This window comes from Grus americana, chromosome 4 (assembly GCF_028858705.1).
Source record: "Grus americana isolate bGruAme1 chromosome 4, bGruAme1.mat, whole genome shotgun sequence".
NCBI classification, from domain to species: domain Eukaryota; kingdom Metazoa; phylum Chordata; class Aves; order Gruiformes; family Gruidae; genus Grus; species Grus americana.
In genome coordinates, this window is record NC_072855.1 from 73855092 (window position 1) to 73873117 (window position 18026).

At 37.3% G+C, this 18026-nt stretch overlaps 2 protein-coding genes across 14 annotated transcripts in view; one reads left to right on the forward strand and one right to left on the reverse strand.

Moving 5' to 3' along the window:
- Positions 1 to 6884: 6884 nt before the first annotated feature.
- Positions 6885 to 18002, reverse strand: C4H4orf33 (chromosome 4 C4orf33 homolog). Of its 7 annotated transcripts, XM_054825362.1 has the most exons (7): positions 17558 to 17567; positions 15168 to 17442; positions 14031 to 14220; positions 11585 to 11645; positions 11349 to 11400; positions 11038 to 11237; positions 6885 to 9357 (listed from the first exon to the last, which is right to left on the reverse strand). In XM_054825362.1, exons 3-7 carry the CDS (start codon positions 14209 to 14211, stop codon positions 9258 to 9260), a joined length of 594 nt encoding a protein of 197 aa, XP_054681337.1. In that variant the 5' UTR covers positions 14212 to 14220; positions 15168 to 17442; positions 17558 to 17567; the 3' UTR covers positions 6885 to 9257. The 7 variants fall into 7 exon arrangements, with proteins under 7 accessions (XP_054681337.1, XP_054681338.1, XP_054681333.1 ...); XM_054825363.1 differs by lacking the exons at positions 15168 to 17442; positions 17558 to 17567 and adding an exon at positions 17875 to 18002; XM_054825358.1 differs by lacking the exons at positions 15168 to 17442; positions 17558 to 17567 and adding an exon at positions 17794 to 17827.
- SCLT1 (sodium channel and clathrin linker 1) overlaps positions 17898 to 18026 on the forward strand; it is a 45634-nt gene continuing 45505 nt past the window's right edge. For 3 of the 7 annotated variants that reach the window (XR_008577092.1, XM_054825352.1, XM_054825355.1), the window contains exon 1: positions 17898 to 17995. The gene's annotated coding sequence lies outside the window, so the exon portion shown is untranslated. The remainder of the gene's footprint in view (positions 17996 to 18026) is intronic. The other 4 variants (XM_054825356.1, XM_054825357.1, XM_054825353.1 and 1 more) reach the window with 3 other exon arrangements.

The following is an 18026-nucleotide window of genomic DNA, read 5'->3' on the forward strand; positions in this document are numbered from 1 at the left end:
TTAACAATATAAGAAAACACTGATTAACACTAGTTTGAGCAGTGATTTGTGATATACAGACTGGTATTACTTTACCTATTGACCTCAGGCAAAAGAGCCTGTAGAAGTCATTGAAGGGATCCATCAAAGAATAATAAAGGAGCATAAAAAGCCACTGTGGCATAAACTGCTCAAGAGTTCAGAAGTGACCACGTACTCTGCAGGCTTATATATTTCATATTTAGTTTCTTGTCTGTGACTATATGATCCTACACCAAATTGAATTACATATACCACATGAACTACCACATTTATTCTGTATTCTCATTTCATATGAGGGACAGCATGCAGGGAATGAATCTGTTACCAGCCAGATTTCTGCATTTATTGCAGAAGCTGGGAAGAATATCCAGAACAAACAAAAAAAACCCTACAACAAAAAACTACGAAAGGATAGAATCACAGTTGACTTATATCCTGGTAAATGGAATTTTATGTGACATTTGCCAAGTGATTGAAACCTAACTTTTCACAACTGATCGCTAAATGTAATCCCATCTTGCCCCACATTCCACCTCTACAATTTTATTCATCAGGTTAAAGTCTCCAGTACAGGTTAAAAGCAATGGCGATGAGAGACTAGTTACGTTCTTCATGGTCCACCACGCTACAAAAGACAAATTTAGCACTTGGCTTTCATGGTGATCTGCTCACAGCAACAAAAAGTCAAAGTATTGCTGGATCTAAAGAGAATACCCTGTAGCAGTCACTGAACTTTTTTCCTTTTTTTTTTTTTTTTTTTTTTGTGGCCCTATCTCCATTTCCTCTTTTCCCTTAAAGCTCTTTCCCTTGACTATCCTGGGCTTTTTGCCAGGCCAAGTCTACTCTCGCCTACCTTCCCTTAGTTCTTCAACCATGTATCCCCAGCCATCCCCTTTTGTTTTCTTGTCCAGCTGCTTTTACATTTTATATCCTTTTCCCAGAATTAGTCTTCCTTCATAGCTCCATATCCCACTCTGTTTCCCATCCCCTCTTCATTTCATGGTTCACACTCAGCCCACAATAACTAAGACTAAGCTTACAAATATCCTGAATTCTAGCAGCTTTCTTCTTCCACTTCTCAGTACTGTGGTTCAGCATGAGATTTTGAGAACATCAGCAAGAAGAGCTGCTTTGCCCCTCAGTTGTAACACATAGTTCTAGTATAACTTATAAGTAATGAGAAACAACTGCAGGGAATTACAAAACAATTCCTTCAATTAGGTTAGATAGAAGAATAGATAGCTTTTGAGACCACAAATCCATCTAGCACAGTGGCCTTTATCCATAAGTAGATGCCTAAGGAAGAGTAAGAACAGGAAGTAAAGAAAGCATATGCTTATCTAACTACACTCCCAATCTCCAATTATTTTCAGCTGAGGGAATTTCTTGAACCTGATTTTATATGCTTAAAAATCTTCCACTTTATCTTTCTTCCAACCACATTTCCCAGTCTCCCACTGAGCCCACAGAAACTTCTCAAACACACAGTGGCAATATAATGTTATGAAAAGTACGACCTTTCTCTGCTCTGTGGCACTCACTATCTTCATATGATGGTCCATCTCATATTAGAACAAGTGAAGCCTCATCCAGCTTCTCTTTGCCGTTACATGCACCCAAACTCTATATAGTAATTTGTAGTCCTCTACAACATCCTCAAACTACCTCTTTTCCAGGCTGAAAACAGCCCTAGCCTAACCAGTAGATGCTCATAACAAAAGAGCATTCCCCATCACATAACCTGTCACCAGGAGGCAGAAAGTCCACTTGACATTGAACAAGTTAAAGCCTGGCAACTCTACCTGCCAGTGGTGTATTCCCACTCCCGGCAGAATCTTCAGAGAATTCACCTGTCAAGATGCAAAAAGCTCTTTTGAAGACATACAGAATAGTTTCTGAAAAGCTGTCTCACAGACATTAAGAAAGACTCCTCCTAACAATAATATGGACCTCTCACCAAGTCTCAAGATTTCATTCTAACAGTTGTAAGAATTTAAGGAGGTACAAGACCAGAATTTTGTCTTCTGACATCATGAACTACCTTCCTCTGAAACAGCCAAGTATTTTGCTGAAGTTAAAAAAGGTTTGAAGTAGATACCTGGCATAAGAGGTTACAGACCACCCTGTTAACATTTAGGAAAGTTATATGCAACTTTAAAACAAGAACCAATTACTTAAAGTGCCAGGCACAATTAAATATAAATACCATGGCTTGTATAAGATATAAAGCACTGAGAAAGTACCAGTTTCCAAAATGTTTAATTTGCTGGTGGAAGCAAACTCAGCAGTAAGAAGAAAGTGAACCAATTACATTGCTTAAAGAGATGAATAATTTTATGACAGCTACTACTGGCACCAAGATATAAACTTCATTGCTTGCAGTGACTGAGTTCGAGAGTGAACTCATGAAATGAAAGACAGCATTAAACTGGCTAAAAATGTGTTCTATAGAGGGGAGTTCTGTATTTTAAAAAGATGACATCTGAAAATTCCTCCCCCCCCCCCCCCCAACAATCTGTTGCATATTCCAAGAAAACCACTAAATTAGTCTGGCTAGGTTGGTTTTAGAACAGCAGTAAAGGCACAGTAATTTAGATTTTATTTCAGAGCTATTTTAACATAATTTAGTTACTTCTGGTTTACCACAAGTGTAAGAATACATTTGTATTTGCAAATAAACTACAGAACTGGCAGAGGGTATTTGCACACACACTCAGTGGTAGTCTATAGCATTATTTCTGAAAATGAATCACGAACATATTTTGGTATGTTCATTGCTAGTGCAGTTACAGTTTCTCCTGAATCATCACTTAAAGCCCTCCCACAAACCCTGCAGCTAGGGCTTTTGCTTGTTTTAAACAAGAGGAAAGAAAACAAGCTGTGCCAAGCAGTATGCTCAGATAGAACTAGCTTCTAGAACTGAATTCTCCTGGTAATACTGATACTAATTTCAACAGATAGACAAGTAGATGGGAAAAGGCATAATTGCAATACACTTTATGTTAACTGTTGCATTGATCTCACTGGGACTATTTGTATGAGCATGTGTATAGCTGTTTATACAACCAGTGTAAATAAGGGTTCTATAATCAGGCTTAAAGCACTTTCCAGTACTTTTGCTGAAGCACTGTTTAGATACACTGTAGTAAACTAAAGCACTCACTGGAAGCAAAAGGAAGGAATCATCAATAAAATAAACGCAGGTTAACTATCAAACTTCAGTAGCATTATTGTAAATGTACCATAATTAAATGCGAAGAAGTCCACTTCAGAGATGGCTTTGGCAGTGTGAAAGAATAGTTTTAAATTTTATGTGCAGCAAATTATGCACTGTGCTGTTCTTTTAAAGTATTTTACACGGTCAGAATTTTAGATACGACAAACGTTCTGTGCTGTGCCTTTCAGGTGCACAAAACACCTCAGCCTGGGAAAAGGGAACAGCAAGTAACATAGTAACATCACATTCATCAGTATTGTATCATCATAGTACCGGGCAGTACAAATATTAACTGACTTGCATTACTAATGAGTTAAGTAGAACAGGTAGTACAGTAGCCATGCCACCCATGGCAAACAAAACATGTATAATCCGACATGAAGTTAGAGCTTACTATGTCTAACATCTGACCTGGCATATCAGAGAAAATTATTAAAAAGTATACAAAGACAACAGCAAAATTTTACTCCCATTCTGAGCTGTTGCATAAAAAAAGCCCACTGTGCAGTGTCACTACATGCAGAGTTAGATTTTATCACTTACCATACCTGACAGCCTAAATTGCTCCATCTTTGCATTTAAGACACTTCTGCCAGTAGGACACATCACCACTCAAGTTTTCTTTAAAGAAAACTTTCTTTTTGCATTTTTGTATTGAAGAACAACAATTTTCTGTTCCTCTTAAGCTCCAGATTTCACATTGTTTCACATTCTTTTCTAAGCGTCACTCCAGAGCTTTCGCACCACTCAAGTCTCCCCCTTGAACGGGTACACCATCTCTTACAAACCACGCTGTATTTAAAAAAAAAAAAATCCTTCAGAATTAAATATAGCCTTTTTGGAAAGTTTGCAAAAGACCATCCAAGACATTTGAAAGAATATTCACATCATTTGCATATCACAACACTATCTTTTATGTTACAGACTGACACCTCAGGGAATTTATCTTCTATTTGTCTCAAAATTATTTATAGATCTACTGTAAGAAAAGAAACATTAGAACTGTTACTACACAGCATAGTGTTTCTTTTGATAAAAATGTCTCCAAAAAAATTGAAATAAGCCATCAGCAGCTTGACTGAAATATCTTTTTTCTAAAATCAAGGATATAGTAAGAAGGAATGGATCTGGTTAAGGATAACTAGGGTGATAGCACCAAGGCATAGTTTTGATATCCTTCTTCTTCCACCTAGTGGCAAGCAGTATAAAACACAAGGTCTTCAGGAATGCAGTCATTAGATGTTTTCAAACACAAACCACCTTCTGCCTCAACTGCTCAAGCAATTAAGATTTGAAAAAAAAAAATTAAAAAGCATTACAGCAAAACTGTCCAGCATTTCATTAAACTTAGTAAATCAAATACCACAATAGTATGAACTAAGACAGATAATTCTATTGCCGTCTAAGACAGGGGAGCAATTGCAGCAGAATATAAGAACTAATTAAAAGTTTCTGCTGAATTATCTGACCACAGTGGAAAAAAACCATGCCTATTAGTATTGAGCACTATGTAAGCAATAGAAATATATCCATTATCTCAATTGGTATTTTAATTAAGATCAGTGTTTTCAAGCTCACATTCTGCTTCTCTTTAGGATCAACATTCTCACAACAGAACCTACTGAATTAGAAAATGGATTAAACCAGAAGTGTATTTTCAAAGGCAATGACAAGTTGCTATTACATCCTTGTGTTTTCAGCTAACCCTGACATTAAACTTGGGGAAGCTCCATTCCCCTATCCTTTGCATGGGATCTTCTCCTGAAAGAGGACAGGAATAGGGGAATTATTTCCTCAATTTTAAAACAAAAAAAAAAAGCAGCACTGAAAACATAACATGCTTGGATATTTACCACGTCTGGTATCTGTTAGCAGCAGGACTAACAAAACATGGTTCCTCATACATTTATATTTTATACATACGCACTGTCTCCTAAGCTTCTTACCTCATAACACTAGAGCATATGTCTACGAAATCTAAGTTCACCTCTGTGATGGCACGTCATATCCCTTCAATTCCATACATTTCCTAGTTTCCTAATCAGTCTGAAGGTAAGAGGCTATATGTACTACAGTCGAAGTTAAGCATGCACCAACTGCTTCAAGTATTAAGCACTACAACTACAGGCTAAGGGCTAAGAGTAAATCTCCCCTTTTCCTCAATTTGGGGTGCTGTAGTGAGGAAGGATATTTCACATGTGAAAATGTCACACTTAAGGTTATCTAAAGCCTTTGCAGAGGTTAAAAAAAAAAAAAATACTGCGCATGCCCCAGTGGGTATTCCCCCATTTCCATAGTAATAAAATTCTTGCATCTTAGATTCAGTATATCACATGATATACTTGCCACAAGGCCAAATATTATCTGCAGGAAACATTTCTGAGACAGGTTTGGGGTTTTTTTGTCATTTTTTTAAGAGAGCAATGGCTAAGAAGTGCTCACAGGGTTGAAGTGTTTCAATCCATTTCAAAGTGAAATGGATTTGTGGATAGAGTGCTTGCATGATCTATGCTTTCTATCATGCAGCTCTGCATTTTATCAAATTGATATCCTACATAAAGCGTATCCACTGTGACAATTTAGAGAATTTATCTGTATTACTCTTGATACAAGTTTAACATACAAAACCAGCACAATGCTGAATGCCTGTATATATAGGTGTGCATGTATATACACGCATACGCTGAGCTAGACTGGATTGAATCACATTCCTTTTAGACCAGGATTAACAATTAATCAACACGTACTTAAATGGAACTCATGCAGAACAGAGTCTGTTTTGTTTTTTCCTCATGTCATCAAAAAAAGAGAGGCAATGCAGGAAAGACAGGCTACAACTGGACTCCACAGTGTAAAACAAGGCCTGGTTAAATGTAGATCAGAGCAAGAAAGCTACAAACTAGTTAGTCATCTCAATGAACGTTGATACCCATCCTTGCAAAGTCCTGAGAGCTTTAAGTGGTGCTGGTAAGCATTGTATTGTCCACTGATGAGCCATGAATTCACTACTATGTGCAGAGACACTGTGCTTCCATCTAACATATGCCTTCTGTAGAGACTCCCTCCTACAGTAAGTTTCTACCAAGGGATTAATTTAACTTTAAACCTTTAGAAACAAGTCAGCTCTGCACTCTATGAGCCCATATGGAAATCTTCTGATGAAACCCAGCACTTACAGTTCAAACAGACTCTTAAAGCTTAGAAACATACAAATCAACCAACTGACAGCATGTGCCTTGAATAAAGCCAGTATGATAATTCCCATTTTCAGAAGCATCTAGCATTACATTTTGTACTGCAGAGAATTATTTTACTTTAAATTACTTATGTAGGGAAAGCAATCTATTTCCCTCAAAGTTTATAATTTCCATCCAAATTCAAATCTGAAGTAGTCAGTTTGAAGTGGAAGTGAACATGAGATGAAGCCTCTGAATGAATAATTTGATTTACTGTCCTTTGCATACAAAACATCATTCATCACATGAAAACAACCTTCGTGAAAAAAACAGCAAACTCATTTTGAGCCTTTGTATGCACTTATTTGACAAACTGTTTAAAACAATGTCGAAAAGTTTAGTGAAATGGGTTTTTTTTGCTTTTGACAAAAATTTTCAAAAGCAGATTTGAGATGTCAGTATCCAGAAGATGTTTTTAATCAACATTTATTGGACTATTCGATATTTCAGACTGATGTCATTCTTTAGAAAACTGTACATGGATTGAAGGTAGAAAAGAAGCCGAACAATTGAATGTACAATACTTATAATTTTCAACAGATGGCACTTTATAGCAAGGAAACTATAACATCTAATTAAAAGACAGCAAAAACAATTGGATGGCTGAGTGCAGTGACATGCCAAAATTTGCATCTGAAAAAGCCTAATATCCTTAAATTTGAAAGTATATTTCTACAAAACTGAAAGTACAAAGAGGGAATCTAAAGCCAAACAAAAACTCTGAAGTAACATTCTCTCTCAGATATTAATCACACTGAGACATTCTTCACAAAGGCAGGATATTCCCATCTTCTTTTCTTCTCAGGCAGACTTTACAGGTAGAGTTGAATTTGAAGACAGCAAAGAAAACATGACCTTCAGACTATGGTTATTACTGCATACAAGCTCAGAAGAGAACAGAGAATCCTTTTAGTAATATGAGTTAGAGAGTGCAGTCTTGTGCAAAATTTTACAGGCTTTTTGATGTCCAAAGCTACACAGAAGATTTTTTAGAACCATTTATGAGCTAAATAAACAAGAAAGGCCTGGGAGCATTTCTGCCTCTGAGTTATAACCCAAGTTACACTTTTAAGTTGTCTGTCAGTATTATCTGAGTTGAAGGTGCTTACTAATGAGAGTCACAAAAGGCAAACTGAGAATGACAACATTTAAAGAAATCCATGGGGAGTTAACAGTTATTTTCAGTTACCTAATTGGTAGTTACAGAGAAAAAGTCACTCTTCTTGGAGATGCACAAAGGACAAAAGGCAATGGACACAAGTTGCAGCATGGGAAATAGTAATTAGAGAAGTTTTCATAACAGAACTAGTTGAATATTGAAACAGGCTACCCAGAGCATTTAAAGCTCCATCTTTGGAGTTATTCAAACCTCGACAAGGCCCTGAGCAAACTCATCTAGCTTCAACAACAGACCTGCTTTAAGGAGGACGTTAAACTACAAGAACACCAGTCCCTTCCAGGAACTTGTAAGATTCTAAATTGTTCAACAGAAAATGCTACACAAAAGGATGAGACCCAACACCACATCCTCGGGGCATAACTTCTGAAAGATAATCCCTCAATTATGACTGAGTCATATTCTCTCAGACTCCCAAAACAATCTCTCACAGGACTGAGGACCATGTCTTGGTCTGAATCCTCATTCTGAACTAAACAAAAAAAGTTTAATTTTTAAGTCACCTATTTTTCAGATGTAGGATCCGTTAGCAGGTAAGCTTCCCATTTTCTAAGTTAATTTATATAGGATCAAGTCAGCAGCCACAATCAAGCAGCACTTACTATGCTAGACAAAAAAGAAACATCTCATTTGGAGTCCTGTGAGTTTACAGATTAGATGTTACCATCTAACAGTATTCAATACAGTTAAAAATATTAATGCCCATATGTAGAAAATGTAGGCACATACAATTAGAGTATTTCCAACATTAAGTGGCATTCACGCAAAATTCTCATATGTCTGAGCTGAATTCTTAAGGTGATGTGACAAGGTCTTGGAACAAACAAGCTTTTGTAGGCACACAACTATATCAAAACGTTTTACTAAACATTATTTGTTCCAGAAACCTTTCCTGAAATACATAAAACCCTTTTAAATCTATCCTCTGTACCTAAATATCACTAGAAATTCCACATGGAATTTGAAGGAGAGAGGTCTGCTAATAAAGTAATATAGTTTAAGTTCCCTCTTCAGCACTGTGCAAGGGAAAACTTCAGTTATAGGAAGGTATAGGAAAGGGTAGCGTTATACCTCCACAGTGTCTTGGAATGCAAGTACTGGGCCACAAAATGCAATGACAGCTATGTTCTTTTCTGTTCCTGAAGGAGGCATTCTTTCTCCTGATTGCAATTAAAAAATTTAGGTACATAAGAATCTCATTCAACAGCCAAGAAACAAGCATCAGTGAAAAATACAGTAGAAATACAGCAACTACAGGAAACAAAGACTCCAAGCCAGATATTGGCCTTGTCAGGCTTAGAGCTTTCATGAAAACACAGCTGTAATTTTAGCACATTTTTCCCCTTCACTGGTAGGAGCAGATTCATCTCTTGCACAGATGGAAAACTCTATGCCCAGGTGAACTGAAACACAAGCTGTTGCACACTTTATACATTTAGAATCAACTGGTCCAGATACTTTACAGTTGATTTTAAGATTTATCAATGATTTTGGTGTCAAGAAAAGCCTTACTAATCTGTTATTTACAAACTGCTCAGAATGAAGAGGTTGTTTCCATACAGCTTCATCCAACCTTAATGCTATAAAAATGCATGCCTCAATCCATTTAATTAGTGAGAAACTTCCATATATCTGATTCAGGCTGCTTCCAATCTTCTCCCATTAGTCCTTTCAGGTTCAAATCTTTGAAAAATTCCAGGCGATGACTGTAGGAGAGGAGAAATAAACAAAAAAAGTTTTAAGTCTTGTAGTTTGTGTCTTAATAAAAGGCAGCATCCTCAATAGGCTTAATTAATCTTTATTTTCAGGTTTTCTTGGACAAGAATGTAACCAGCACTCCATGTGTTCATTTTCCAGAACTTGAGTTTATAAATAAACACACACTGCTGTGTTTCTGAAAAATCCTGTACTGGAAAACACAGAGCAAAATCCTAAGCTATGAAAAAGTATCACACAGCATAAAGTGAAGTTAACAAAGTACTCACCTTTTAAGCTCCCTCAACTTATGTTGCCTGGAACTGCAGTCGGAGCAAGAACACAGTGATATCCTGATTTTTGACTTATCCACACTCCAAAATAGTAAAAATTTACAACTCTTGACCAATTGAAAAATCATATCATATGGATATCCTTTCCTTACAGAAAAAAGGAAGGCTGGATAGGATAATGAAACTAGTAAATATATTTTTTCCTGTAAGACTAGAAGTCTTGTTTTCTTTTAAACATTATCAATCAGTTCTTGCTAAGAATTTCTCCTTTAGGCTACCACATAGAAACAGTAGAAGGAAGACACTGAAGCCAATTGCTAATTACTGCTTATATTAAACAACTACCAAATAGTAGACAGAACATCTGACACTACACTAATCATTTTGAAAGGTAAATGGAATTCTCTTACTAGTAAGTAATTTGTAAGAGTAAACTAAAAGCAATGAAAGTACCAAGGAGCAACCTCTTCACAAAATTGCATCTACTACCAATGTCTGGAAAAAAATCAGAGGGTTTTTTTGGAAGAGGTACTACAGAAAAAATAGAAAGAATCCTTTCCTGAAAAATATTACAGGCACTCTCCAGTTTACCACAGAAAAATAAAAGTATCTATTTCTTATGAAACACTGATAAAGAGAATGTATTTTATTAACAATAGCTTAGATTATTTTTTTAATAAATAGTTGCAGAAGCTAAGTTTTTCTTAAATAAAGGCAAAAACGGGTAACTTACCTAAAATTTACCTTACCTGGCTGTCATTGTATCTTGAGCAACAAGCTTGCATAAGAACTATAATGTACCCTCTAGAGCTAGTTCATTTATACAAAATGCCCAGAAGTAGCAGTTTTTATCAAATCATCTCAGCCTCACAGTCAAAGGAAATAAACAGGCCCAAAGCACAATTTAAAAATCAAGATATTCTAGTTTTTCTATTGATACTGGTTATCTTTTTATTATACTTTCTAGTTTAGTCTGCCTTTTCAAATTTTTCCATAATATGGAGCCATCTGTAGAGGTGAAGTTGTTTAGAACAGCAGGGGAGAAGCAAAAGAGATTTACTGGAAATGTATCTGGTGAAATTAACACCAAATGGCATTTCAGAAGGTGCTGGAGGCAAGGAAAGAGTAGAACAACCTATCTATGATTTAGCTGAGGAAGGTGATAAAACAGATGCCAATGGTGTTGAATGCATCATTTTCTATGCACCTAGGGGACAACATAGAAATCAAGCACTAATTACAGCTAACACAGTGCTTTATACAAAGTACAGCACCAATGGATTGGGGGCTAAGCAGTATCATTAAAATACTAGAGGCACTCAATCTGAAAACCAGATTAGCTTTTTTACGTATTCCAATAGTGTAACATTATTACAAAAGAGCTCATTTCATGCTTACAAATCTGGTTTCTGTCCTTCCTGTAGTTCATGTTGAGGCACAGGATAAAGTGCTTCATATTTTCTCTCTTCTCCTGAGCCATGAATTGCAAATGCATTGAACTTGTTAGTGCACGGTGGAAAGTAATTCCAAGGAAGATGAGCTTTACCCTCCCATTTGGTTTTCATTCTGGTCACCTCAAACTCTAAAGGAAGTTTGTCCTGTTAAAGGAGAGAAAAAAAAAAAAGAGGTAATGTCACCTTCCAATCAGACAATGAGTGCCTAAAATCAATTAGTTTTTCTGTACATTATGAATGTACTTGACCACTTACTTTCCATACTCTTCTTCTGCCAGAAAGCAGCAGCACTAGGTGTTGTCCATGGCTGTCAAAAATATCAGAGCACAATTTTCTTAAAATGATGCCAAGTTATTAGTGTACTGTTCTGCCACAAATGTGTCCATTCCCCATATTGGAACAATTTCTGTACCCAGTCTTCCTCATACGTATATCTTACAAGCATTAGAACTAGAAACACAAATTAACATTTTTCAGCGTGCTGTACTTACGGACAGAGTTCAACTTCTAAATACTGTTCAGTTCTGTCATTCAGGAAAAATGCTTCTACAACTGGAAAAAAAAAAGGCTGTCAGTATTTCATATTAACTATTTTGTAATGTCCTGACACCTTCATATCCCACTAAAACAAATGTTTGCATGAATTTTGGCCTACGCCACGCCAGAGTTTGTCTAGATATGTACATGCTACTGACAGTTTCCTAACTATTTGAAATGCTGTGCCACAATTGTACCTTCAAGAGCTTTTAATGCCTACTATCATAAAAAGCTTTATAAAGCACTGTACTAATTTTATTACTTTACCAACTCCAGCTTTAGAAACACTGATCTTGATGCAGCAGAAAAACGGCATGTCTACTAACTAATATTAACTGCCAACGTAGTAAGAAAAGCATCAGCAGACAGCTATTCCCGCTACTATGCTTGCTGTGAACAAAGCTGACCAAGATAGAGTAATCCTAGTCAATCATACTCACAGCATGCACTCCAGGTAGAGCACTTAAGTGCAGAAGTCTTGTGTTTGCTGGTAACCTGAGGATGCAGAGCACCAGAAAAAAAAATGGAGAGAGGAACATACACTCACGGCAGAGCACACACCCCATAATGAAGACTGCTAGGTCTCAGAAACAGTAAAAAGCATTCAGGTCTTAAATTTTTTTTTCCCCCACAGATGGCTGATACTTTGGAGATGAGATTACTGTTCCAGGTGTACCTGAAAGCCAGGTGTGACTGCTGAATGACCTTTCAGGAACACAAAGTAGAACTATAATGGTGTTTCTCACAGCAATGACATCATTAGAAAACTTTAGTTAGAATTATAATTAGATATGATTGATAATTTTATTTTTACATAAGCCTATTTAGCATAATAATATCAAAGAGATGCTAATACTGTTCTAGTACAGCTTTAATCAGACTAGCTCAATAATCAGGAAGTAGAGAACTACTGGAAACATTAAATTCTTGCATTATTCAAAGCAAAAGGTAAAAATGAAAATATTGACAGGAAAGGAGAAAGAAAGCAGCATTACTATAAGAATATTCCCTGTTCCATTTGGGTACCATTTCAAATCATATTTTATAAGCTGCCCTTCGTTTCACACTTTCCTATTCCTCAAATATACTTTGGAAAAGTGATTAAAATGGACAAATGTTTTAGCTATTGCTCTCTACTTCTTCAAGCAAAAGTAGAACCTAGCTTTAGGATTTTGCTTCTATTTACCTACTGCAAATGCATTTATAAATATATGCCACAAAAGTATTTTGATATTCAAATATGTTAAGCCTCTATTATTCCAGAAGATATATCAGTAACCCAGAAACTAAGTGAGTGCTGCTGTGGTTTAACCTGGCAGGCAGCTAAAACAGGTGTTCGCTCTCACTCCTCCCCCTCAGTGGGATGGGGAAGAGAATCAAAAAAGAAAAGAAAAAAAAAAGTAAAACTTGTGGGTTGAGATAAAGCCAGTTTAACAGGACAGAAAAGGAAGAGAATAATAATAAAAATGACAAAAGAATATACAAAACAAGTGATGCACAACACAACTGCTCACCACCCGGAACCAATGCTCCACTAGTTCCTGAGCTGAACCGTCTCCCAGCCAATCCCCAGTTACGGAGCATGACATCATATGGTATGGAATATCCCTTTGGCCAGCTTGGGTCAGCTTTCCTGGCTGTGTCCCCTCCCACCTTCTTGGGTGCCCCCCACCTTCTCATTGGCAGGCCAGTATAAGAAGCTGAAAAGTCCTTGACTTAGTGCAAACACTACAACTACCTAACCACCACTAAAAACATCAGTGTGTTATCAACATTATTCTCATACTAAATCCAAATCACAGCACTATACCAGCTACTAGAAAGAAAGTTAACTCTATCCCAGCCAAAACCAGGACAAGTGGCTATGCTATTGACAGGATCAGGAAGAGTCAACATCATCATTCTTGAAATCAATCCAGCTCATTGTACTCCATTTCTTTATGGCCACTGAGGGACATAACATGTTTTCTTCTTTTCCCAGTCATTTGTATTGCTGCACTACAATAAAACAACCACTCACCTTACAGCCAGCAGTGATGAAAATCAATTCACCACTGAGAAAAAGAGCATTACTCTTTGATAATAGTTTGGGGTGGTTTACAGCTGAATATACTATGTGGCTTATAGTTACTTAAAGAGCTGTTTAAGGGTAAAGCAGAGATTACAACCTAATTCTTCCCCGCAGATTTTTTTTTACTTTACATTTCAGATCTGATCTTTAAAAGCAGTGTTGTGATGAAAGAAAACAAATTGAATTAGACATTATACACTCACAACAAGTAGATCAGTTTGAAAAAATAACCATCGTGGACTCTTAAATAAAGACAGGTATATTAACTACAGAGGAACATCAGTGTCTACACAAATCAAATATATTTGCAGCAGAACAATTACACTTACCCTCATAGTCCCACAGTCTACTAAAAGGTTTCCCTGGCTCTCCAAGTGGTGCTGGAGGATCATTAAAGAAGGGAGCATTAACTTCCATTAGCAGTCCTTCATTGTCTGACTTCAGCACAATAGTTACTGGCTCATGGCTCACAGGTAAGCCATCCCATGTGTGTTTAATCATAAATTCCATCTTCTTGTACTACATAAATGAGAAAGGAAGTTTCTGTCAAAAATTGTCTGAAATTCCATTTCAGCACCAACTACACTGCTTGGCCAGGAAAAAACCCCACACGTTCTTAAAAAGACAATAATCAAATCATGGTTTTAGAAATCAGAAGAGCTGGGATAGTTTAGCTTGATAAAGCAACTAAATAAACAGTTAAATGAATGTTTTTCATAGGTTGTTATACCTGCATGGTTATAAATCACTCTGAAGTCTTACCAAGCTTAAGGCATTTCGACTATGTACCTATATAAACACCTTCCAAAACCACCAGAAATATTTATTGAGAGAACAAATACACAAAGTCTCCGCTACATGATCTTAGACAATTTGGTAATATGAAAAAAAAATAGATTGAGAAAAGACTTCCATGAATCTGAGATGCAAGAAGATGAAACAATTAGCTAAAACTTTCCTCTGGGGTTATTGCAAATGAGCCAAACTACAGGATTTTAAGGAAAACTGCAAGCACATCTTGTTAAACACACTGAATGTTTGCAGAGCAGCAAGAACAGAGAGCACTGCACTCCAACAGCTGTTGCTACTTTGAAATAATTGTACAAACCTTAAGAATAGCCTTAATCTATTTAATAAACAAAAGCATCAGTGGAGCCCAGCTTCCAACAAGTTTATGGCTCCTTATCCCTCCCCTCCTCAGTATTATGAGTTCCTTCCCATCTCCACAAAAGTGATCCTTGATTTGTTCCCTTACACGCATCCTAGCTATACAAGAAGGGAACTGGCAGTACGTAGCCTGACTGAGAATTATGCACATGCTGTTAAGTCCTGTGACCAGAAAGGTGCTAGTTCAGTAGCTAAGTTGTAATCACCTTTCCTTCAGTGGGGAACACTAAATTGCGTTATTTCACCTCTACCCACATACCCATTTTCTTGTAACTCACAGAAAAGTAAGCATTACTTACCACATGCTGCAGGTGTTATCAACAGGTGTAGTACATGATACAGAATGTAACCACATGCGTCACACTCCCTATATGCCACAGCCTCTCTCATTAACCATGTCTGATACCCCCCACTACAGTCACACTAGCTAGTTTCCATTCACTGATGTTCGTGCTGAAAAGCACCAGACCTCTCTGAGTTGAAGTCCGTAAAATAGCTAGAATGATGTTTGGTAAGTAGATATATTCATGGTCAAGGAGATGATGATGTGACCAAAGAAGTGTGACAGATTAGAGAAAATTTGAAGCAACAGATTTAGTTACTAGACACCTTAAATTAAGTCCAGTTAAAAAAGTAAAGTCAAATATTGGACTATCACTTTTGACAAGGTTGTATTTAAATAAACTGAAAACTAATTAAATTCTTATGTCAGCATTTTAACTGCATGATATGCTAGACAAGCATCAGATGCGCTTTATGCAAGAGACCTGGGATAGCCCTAGAAACTATGAAAGACTCTACCATTATTAACATGCACTCCAACTCAAGTGGCAACTTTCTGGAAGCAAGATGACACAAGCTGAAGGAAAAGAGTCACTGTGCAAAGCACGAGGAGGGAAGATACCCAACAGTGTCCTAACACCATTCTTAAGCCAGCAGAAACTGTCTCATAGTCCAGTATGAGCAGTAACTCAGGCAAAGCTAAATCATCCCCATGTTAAAACAAAGAGAGAGAACTAGTAAGAAAAGGTATTCTAAGCAAATATAGTGACAACTCTTCTGCAATAATTACAATGTACACCACCAAATAAAAGAGCAATATGTTAAATAAGTCCGTTTCACAACACAAACAGCTGCTCAAACATATTCAATGGGCTATTTAGCCTTAAACTGATCTAGAAAATATTAATCCACAGGAAACATAGGCAAGTGTTTCTAATTTTCTAAGCTGCAAACACTGAGCAGCATAAGCATGAAGCGTCCACAGACGGTAAGGCCCTTCCTAGTGTTTTTTTAAAGGAACAGAATTCCTATAAATGGAGTGCACGTGCCTTATGCGCACTTACTGTGAAAAGCAACAAGACAGAATTCCACAAGCAGGATCACTTACTCAAAAGAGTAAAGTTTAATAGTAGATGGATGCACCTAAGAAGATTAATAAAGTATTATGAACTCATTTTACACTACACTATTAAATTAACATTATACACTTAGAAGTCAACATTTCCTTCTATTATTCTATTTTCAGTTTGTGCTAATATATTTAACTATTTGCATTCACTGGTCAAGACAAATATCTGAAACATTTATTTGAAAATACTGCCAGATTTCAATAATGTTTTAAAATAATATAGCCTTCTAATAAAAGTAGCCTGGGAAGATCTTAAAATCCAGGGAGAATTACATGACTAGCTATTACAACTCCTGACTGAAGTAGGCAACGTGAAGTCTCTCCCTGTGCACAAGATTTGAAAGGTCATCTCAGGAAAAGAGTCACAACATAGCAAGTTTAAAAAAAAAACAGCAGTGAAATAATAGAATCTGCTAAACTACTTTAGACACTACTGTTATGTCTAAAACAAAGACAAGACACAAGAGACTTATCACATTCTTATTTGTGCCTATAGGAGCAGCAGAGGACATTTTGTTAAAAAACTTACCTGCTGCAGGAACAGCTTACAGTGTACTGAAGTGAACGTACTGAAGATTTAGCCCATTGTCATAAACCAATATTATTCTTGAATAAAAGAGCATGCCATTTTTAAAAGAATCATAAAGTAATAAGGAGAATTGAAAAACATTTACTAGCTTTTGTTAGAGTTCTACCTAGCACTAAGCTTGCTCAATTTAATGGACAGCAAATCTAGATTTTACAAATTAATGGCCCTTGGTGCAAGTTTTAAGTTTATTACATTGCATAGACTTAAGTAAGCTGGCTACTAGCATGCTTTTCAATTATAATAAAAACAACAACACACAGCAATAGTATAAAAGTAAATTAAAACAGCAAGAGGAGACCATTAACTACCTTTTAACACTACACCTCAGCCAGTTATTAACACACTGTAAAGAGATGCAGACGCTAAATGAAATAGTTTTACCGCGAGTACTTTCTCAGCCACTTACAAGCACTCACCCTGCACGGCCTCAAGCTACACAGAGCTGACAGCCCTCAGCTGACGCTCAGACCTCACCAGCAAGGAGAAAGTTCTTGCTGCTTGCCGCTCTCATCACCTCACGTCTGTCCCCACCGAGGGAATTTATGTCTTCCCTTCCAAACCCTATCAACCAACCCTTGTTGGCGACAAGGGCAAAAACAAACAGGAAATAACTATACTGGTATTTTTCTTAATTGTTCCAAGAGAACAGAGAAAAATATGGAAACTGTGTAAAAGACTTTAGCTTTTACCGTAGTCAAGACTTCATTAACTAGACACAGGTACAAGCTCCCAGAGGGCTTGAAACTGTTCCTAGTTTCGCTTACCCCCCAACTACTCCAGCCAGTAAGAACAACAGCAGCATTTCCCGAAAAGAAGTTGAACGCACAAGCACCTATCTTTAACCTAGAAGCTCCTGAAAAAAGTTTAATAAGAGCTTCCTTATACCGCCACCGCACCTCAACCCCCCAAAACCGAACGCCTTCACCTCACGCTTCCCCCGCCACAGAGCTCCAGCGCGCACGCGCACACAGCCTCCCTCACCCCTCCCTCCTTGCCGGTCACGCACCTCGGTTCGCGCACTCTTGCGGGCTCGAGCGTTCCGCTGCCACGTGACCGACGCGCTGTTTAGGGGCCGAGCTGGTCGCTAAGGGAAGAGCTAAAGTGTCCGTGACTCGCGAGACGCGTAGGTGAGCGCGTGCTGGCCCTTGCCGCCAGGCA

Excerpts from the sequence above, each read along its gene's own strand:
- C4H4orf33 (XM_054825363.1), bottom strand. The coding sequence starts at position 14,211 with ATGGAATTTATGATTAAACACACATGGGATGGCTTACCTGTGAGCCAT. Across the intron at positions 11,238-11,348 it reads GCAGAAGAAGAGTATGGAAA|GACAAACTTCCTTTAGAGTT; the intron begins GTAAGTGGTCAA and ends CTCCTTTAACAG. Across the intron at positions 9,358-11,037 it reads GAAGGACAGAAACCAGATTT|TCATCGCCTGGAATTTTTCA; the intron begins GTAAGCATGAAA and ends CCTCTCCTACAG.